The 7,488-nt window shown below is 43.2% G+C and overlaps 1 protein-coding gene across 3 annotated transcripts in view; it reads left to right on the forward strand.

Moving 5' to 3' along the window:
* Positions 1-7,488, forward strand: part of med23 (mediator complex subunit 23) — a 121,241-nt gene that overhangs the window by 51,139 nt on the left and 62,614 nt on the right. For all 3 annotated transcript variants that reach the window (XM_043683331.1, XM_043683338.1, XM_043683342.1), the window contains one exon: positions 3,085-3,248. In XM_043683331.1, coding sequence (XP_043539266.1) covers positions 3,085-3,248 — 164 coding nt within the window. The remainder of the gene's footprint in view (positions 1-3,084; positions 3,249-7,488) is intronic.

A 7,488-nucleotide genomic window follows, 5' to 3' on the forward strand; every position in this document is an offset into this window, starting at 1 on the left:
CGGCATAGGTTTAGCGGGAGAGGGGAAAGATATAAAAGAGACCTACGGGGCAACTTTTTCCACACAGAGGGTGGTACGTGTATGGAATGAGCTGCCAGAGGATGTGGTGGAGGCTGGTACAAATGTAACATTTAAAAGGCATTTGGATGTGTATATGAATAGAAAGGGTTTGGAGGGATATGGGCCGGGTGCTGGCAGGTGGGACTAGATTGGGTTGGGATATCTGGTCGGCATGGACGGGTTGGACCGAAGGGTCTGTTTCCATGCTGTACATCTCTATGACTCTATTTGCGCAACAGTAATGATCATTATTCTACAACAGCGTGTACTGCTTTGAACGTATGAATTAGGAGCTCAAGTAAGCCCCTTAACTCTGTTCCATCATTGAACGAGATCATTGCTAATCCGATTGTAACCTCAACTCCACATTCCCATGAATCCCTGATAACAATCGGCTCTCTTGAGTGAAGAATTTATTTACTTTTTATCTTAAAAGTATTTAATAACCCTTCTTTCAATACTAGGGAGAAGAGTTTCAAATATTAACAATCCTCTAACAGAAAGACCATAAAGATCATAGTATGTTGGAGCAAAATTACATTATTTTGGCCCATTAGGTCTGCTCTGGCATTCATTAGATAGCTGATATATTTCTTAACTGCATTCTCTTGCCTTCTCCCCAGAACTCTTGATCCCCTTGCTAATCTATCTATCTATCTCTGTGATGAAGCAAGTCGAATGACTTGGCATCCATGAATTCACTATCTTCTGGCTGAAAAACATTCCTGCTCATCTCAGTTCTCAAGGGTCGTCCCTTCAGTCTGAGGCTGTGCCCTCAGGTCCTAGCCTTTTCTACTAATGGCGACATCTTTTCCATGTCCACTATCCAAGCCTCTCCATATTCTCTAAATTCAATGAGATTCCTGCCCTCAGGCTTCTAAGCTTTGAGCACAGACCCAGAGTCATCAACCGCTCCTCATTCGACAAACTCTTCCCTCCCAGGATCGTTCTTGTGAACCTTTGCAGCACCCCTCCAGGATCAGCACATCCTTGTTTGCATATGAACCCCAAAACTGCTCTCAAATATTGTAAATGTAGTCTGACCAGAGCCGGATATAGGCTCAGCAGTACATTACACACACACACACACACCCCCCCCCCGACTTTTGTATTCTTGCTCTTTGAAATGATTGCTGACATTGCATTTGCTTTCCTAACTGCCAGTTGAACCTGTTTGTTAATCTTGAGAGAATCCTGAACTAGGACACCTAAGTCCCTTTGTGCTTCAGATTTCTGAAGCCATTCTCCATGCCTCTATTCTTCTGACTGAAATGCATAACCTTTCACTTTCCCACATTGTATTCCATCTGCCACTACTTTGCCCACTCTCCTAGCCTGTCCAACTCCTTCTGCATTCTAACTGCTTCCTCAACCCTACTTGTCCTATCATCTCTCTTTATGTCTTCTGCAAACTTAACAATACCCTCAGTTCCTTCATACAGATCAATAATGTATGATGCGAATAGTTGTGGCCCTGTAAAACTCTACTAGTTACCAGCTGCCATCCTGAAAAGGCTCCTTTATCCCCACTACCTGCCTTCTACCAGTCTTGCCGCTAACACCGTGGATTCATATCTTATTTAGCAGCCTCCTATATGTAGCGCAATGTCAGAGGCTTTCTGGGAATCCAAATAGATCATGTCCACTGGCTCTTCTTTGTCTAACTTGCTCATTACATCCTCCAAGAATTCTAACAGGTTTGTTAATCAGGACCTCTCCTTGACAAATCCATACAGACTCGGCCTGATTTTACTTCCAAGTACTCTGGATTCTCATCTTTAATAATGCACTATAAAGTCTTACCAACAACCACAGTCACACTATCCAGCCTATAATTTCCTATCTTTTGTCTCCTTCCTTAAGCAGGGGGGGGTTACATTGGAAAGGGTCTGCTCACCTTGGTCTTAATTTAATGACCCCTGATTTTTGAACTCTGTTTCCTCATTCTAGGCTCTTCCACAAGAGCAAAACAAAGGGCCTGCTCTCAGAATCCACCATGCCAAGATCTCTCATAATGTTGTTTATCTCACTAAGATCACGTCATTCTTCTAAACTCAAATGGAATGGCACGCAGCCATTCTAACCTATCTTCATATCACAATTTTACCCCCTTAGCCACCAAAAGAATCCTAGGTAACACTACAATAGTAATCTGATGGCTTTTACATCTTTCACATGTATTATAAATTTTATCTCAATACTGCAGAGAGAAATGAAAGTGAAGGATATGAGCATGAGTACACAAAAAAAAATTCCAAAACCCTCTGGAAGGTTGTGTTTATTGTGCAGTCAAATATGGCAACCAAGTCAGTTCCCACAAATACCAAGTGCTCAGTTAATGTGCTCTAATAATTTAGAGGATAAAATGTTGGATAAAACTCTGGGAGACCTCTCTGTTCTTTAACTAGCTTTAAGGAATCATTTGTATCTACCTGATCAGGACTCTGTTTTAGTACTGCCTCAGCTCTGACAATGAACCAGTACAGCAAAAAAAATTAGACTTGACGTCCAAATATTGGAATGGTGTTTACTCTCTTGACCTGACTTGGAAGTAAGAGTTCTAGCACTGAGCCAAACTGGTTAACTTAGTGTTGAATACAACTGCAGAAGCAAGGTGGACCAGAAAAATAGAAAGACTGAAATTCCACAATGAACTTGAACACAGCAGATACCAGTCTACAGTAGTTTGTCTTCCATTAATCTATTATTAGCTCAATGGAGCGCCTCATTCATATAGGTACAATGTTAAACTCTAATTCTGAATGTAATTCAAAGCAAGGTCATCAAGTTTACCCTAGCCTTTAGTATTGTGTGCAGCAAGGGGTGATGGTGCCAGTGATGATTAAAAATTATGGATCATACACTGCAACACAGATGCTAGATCACAGGTGTGACCTTTGAACTCTTGTGATTAGTTTTTCTGTACTTTGTAATAATTCTACTATTAAACTTTGGAAAAGGCTTGAATATGAAACTAGAAATTTAACACTAACTTGGTAATTATCTTTTTTTTTGACCATTTAGCGTTGAAAGCACAGCTCTTCGGTTGATCACCGCTTTGGGCAGTTCAGAAGTGCAGCCCCAATTTACACGGTTTCTCAGTGACCCCAAAACAGTTCTTTCTGCTGAATCTGAGGAACTTAACAGAGCTCTAATTCTAACTCTAGCAAGAGCAACCCATGTAACTGGTAAATATTGTAAATACCAATGTGAAAATTCGATTGTGTTGCAACTATTGTGCATTGATCCATATTTAGAATGTGCTCTTTTTTAGTCAAATATCCTGCAGTCATATGAATTAATAAATTATGTATTAAAGTTTGTGAGAAGATTTGTAGCTCGGATGCTCGTTGTTGTGGTTCTGTTCGCCAAGCTGGGAATTTGTGTTGCAGATGTTTCGTCCCCTGTCTAGGTGGCATCCTCAGTGCTTGGGAGCCTCCTGTGAAGCGCTTCTGTGATCTTTCCACCGGCATTTGTAGTGGTTTGAATCTGTCGCTTCCGGCTGACAGTTCCAGCTGTCCTTTGCAGTGGCCGGTATATTGGGTCCAGATCGATGTGCTTATTGATTGAATCTGTGGATGAGTGCCATGCCTCTAGGAATTCCCTGGCTGTTCTCTGTTTGGCTTGTCCTATATTAGTAGTGTTGTCCCAGTCGAATTCATGTTGCTTGTCATCTGCGAGTGTGGCTACTAAGGATAGCTGGTCGTGTCGTTTTGTGGCTAGTTGATGTTCGTGGATGCGGATCGTTAGCTGTCTTCCTGTTTGTCCTATGTAGTGTTTTGTGCAGTCCTTGCATGGGATTTTGTACACTACATTAGTTTTGCTCATGCTGGGTATCGGGTCCTTCGTTCTGGTGAGTTGTTGTCTGAGAGTGGCTGTTGGTTTATGTGCTGTTATGAGTCCTAGTGGTTGCAGTAGTCTGGCTGTCAGTTTGGAAATGTTCTTGATGTATGGTAGTGTGGCTAGTCCTTTTGGTTGTGGCATGTCCTCGTTCCGTTGTCTTTCCCTTAGGCTCTTGTTGATGAAATTGCATGGGTATCTGTTTTTGGCAAATACATTGTATTGGTGTTCTTCTTCCTCTTTTTTTGCAGTTCTGGTGTACTGCAGTGTGTTGTGGCCCTTCTGAACAGTATCTTGATGCAACTTCTTTTGTGTATGTTGGGGTGGTTGCTTTCGTAGTTCAGGACTTGGTCTGTGTGAGTGGCTTGAACTACGAAAGCAACCACCCCAACACACAAAAGAAGTTGCATCAAGACACTATTCAAAAGGGCCACAACACACTGCAGTACACCAGAACTGTAAAAAGAGGAAGAACAACACCTATACAATGTATTCGCCAAAAACGGATACCCGTATAATTTCATCAACAGATGCCCAAGGGAAAGACAACGGAATGAGGACATGCCATAACCCAAAGGACTAGCCACACCACCAAACATCAAGAGCAGTTCCGAATTGACAGCCAGACTACTGCGACCACTCGGACTCATAACAGCATACAAACCAACAGCCACTCTCAGACAACAACTCACCAGAACGAAGGACCCGATACCCAGCATGAGCAAAACCAATGTAGTGTACAAAATCCCATGCAAGGACTGCACAAACCACTACAAATGCTGGAGAAAAGATCACAGAAGCGCTTCACAGGAGGCTCCCAAGCACTGAGGATGTCACCTAGACAGGGGACGAAACATCTGCAACACAAATTCCCAGCTCGGCGAACAGAACCACAACAATTATATATTATTTTGTTTCTGGAATTCTTGCATTTGTCATTGAGATATGAGCAGCACTGGCAAGGTTTCATTTTATTTCACTCATTGCTAGGTGCTCTGAGATTATGGTGTAACTCCTTGAACTATTGGTTTCTGGTGGTATTATTTTCTTAAATAATAATGACTGAACCATTTTGTAAGGGATCAAAGATCAGACCCTTGATGTAAATTGAAGTATAGATCAAATTGGAAAGGGTTGTCTGGCAGTGTTCAGTAAGGAAAGTTAATGAGCTCTGCTGCAAGTATCAATTGAGATGTATTGAACACAATTTGAATTAAAATCTCTGTCCCTAACTCGTGAAGTACTAAGGTGATCGTGATCCCTGGGTTGCTAGTCGAATATCACTGAAAACTGTGACACTTTAAAACATTGTTTAAAGGCATCTTGACCTTTTCCAGTATGGTACCATTCATTACAGTACAGGAACAGGCCCTATGGCCCCCAAGCTTGCACCAGTTGTAATCTTTATTTGGACCTGCTACTTATTGCGTGTGCATGGTTTCTATCCCTCTGTTTGCCTCCTGTTCATGTCTACCAGAATGCACCTTAAACATTGCTAACATTGTCTGCATCCACCACCTCCACTGGCAGTGTGTTCCAGGCACCAATCTTTCCCTGTGTGAAACCTTTTCCCCACACCCCTCCTCTAAACATTCCCCCTGTCACCTTGAACCTGTGCCCTCTTATAGAACATAGAGTACAGCATAGAGCAGGCCCTTTGGCCCACACCTAATGTAAAATATAATAACCTACGCACCCCTCAACTCACTGCTCTCCATGTGCCTGTCCAGCAGTTGCTTAAATGTCCCTAATGACTCTGCCAACGGTGGTGATGGAAGCAATGCATTCCATGCATTCACAACTCTGTGTAAAGAACCTACCTCTGACGTCTCCTCTATACATTTCCCCAAATATCTTAAAACTATAACCCCTCGTACCCATCAATCCTGCCCTGGGAAAAAGTCTCTGGCTATTGACTCTATCTTTTTCTCTCATTATCTTTTATACCCCGATCAGGTCTCCTCTTTTCCTCCTTCTCTCCAGAGAGAAAAGTCCAAGCTTTTTTGAGCAGAGGCCCAAGAATAGAGCCCTATGGGACCCCACTCAACACTGACCTCCAGGCAGAATAACTTTCATCTACAACCACTCTCTGCCTTCTGTCAGCCAACCAATTCTGAATCCAGATAGCCAAATCTCCCTGTATCCCATACTTCCTGACTTTATGCATGAGTCTGTCATGGGGAACCTTGTCAAATGCCTTGCTGAAATCCAGGAACAACATTCACCTCCTTCCAATCATCCGGTACGACTCCCATGGAGAGTGAGGAGGCAAATGTCCTCGCCAGCGGCTTAGCAACCTCCTTTCTCGCTTCCTGGTGCAGCCTAGGATAAATCTGGTCTGGCCATGGGGACTTATCAATCTTAATGTTTGCCAAAATTTCCAGCACATCAACTTCATCAGTCTTGATCTGGTCAAACCTGTATGCCAGCTCCTCCAAGTTGTCATTTACAACAAAATCCCTTTCTTTTGAGAAAACTGAAGCAAAATACTCATTTAGGGCTTCCACTATCTGCTCAGACTCCACGTACAAGTTCCCTACGCTATCCCTGATCGGCCCTACCTTCTCCCTGATCATTCTCTCATTCCTCACATATGGGTAAAATGCCTTTGGGTTCTCCCTAATCCTATTTACCGAGCTTTTTTCATGCCCCCTCCTGGCTCTCCTCAGTCCATTTCTGAGCTCCTTTCTATCAAGCCTGTAATCCTCTAAAGCTGTGCTACAGCCTTGCTTCCTCTACCTTACATAAGCTGCCTTCTTCTCGTCATCCAAGGTTCTTTAATCTTACCCCTTCTTTTCTGTCTCAGAGGAATAAATGCATGCATCACTCACAACAACTGCTCCTTAAACAGTCTCCACATGTCTGCTGTGCCCTTTCTGTAAAACAATTGCTCCCAGTCTGTACTTCCCAAATCCTGTCTGATAGCGTCATAATTTCCTTTTCCCCAATTAAATATCTTCCCTCTGTAACTGCTCATTTCCTTCTCTAAGGCTATATTAAATGTTGAGCAGTTGTGATCACTGTCATCAAAGTGTTCTCCCACCACGAGATCTGACACCTGTCCTAGCTTGCCGAGCACCAAATCCAAAATGGCCTCTCCCCTCGTCGGTCTGTCTACATACTGAGTAAGGAAGCCCTCCTGAACATACCTGACAAAAACGGCCCGATCCAAACCATCTGCACTCGGGAGGTTCCAGTCGATATTGGGAAAGTTGAAATCACCCATAACTACAAACCTGCTACCTCTGCATTTTTCCAGAACCTGCCCGTCTATGCGTTCTTCAATCTCTCTACTGCTGTTAGGTGGTCTGTCGAAAACCCCCAATGAGGTGGCTGCTCCCTTGCTGTTCCTGACTTCCACCCATACTGACTCAGCAGACAGACCTTCCTCAACAAGCTTCATTTCTGTAGCTGTGATGCACTCTCTGATTAGCAATGCTACACCCCCTCCTCGTTTTCCATTTTCCCTGTTCTTTTTAAATGTTCTAAAGCTGAAAAATGTGTTGCTGGAAAAGCGCAGCAGGTCAGGCAGCATACAAGGAGCAGGAGAATCGACGTTTCGGGCATAAGCCCTTCTTCAGGAATGAG

The sequence above is a fragment of the Chiloscyllium plagiosum genome, chromosome 3 (genome assembly GCF_004010195.1).
Source record: "Chiloscyllium plagiosum isolate BGI_BamShark_2017 chromosome 3, ASM401019v2, whole genome shotgun sequence".
In the NCBI taxonomy this organism is placed as follows: Eukaryota; Metazoa; Chordata; class Chondrichthyes; order Orectolobiformes; family Hemiscylliidae; genus Chiloscyllium; species Chiloscyllium plagiosum.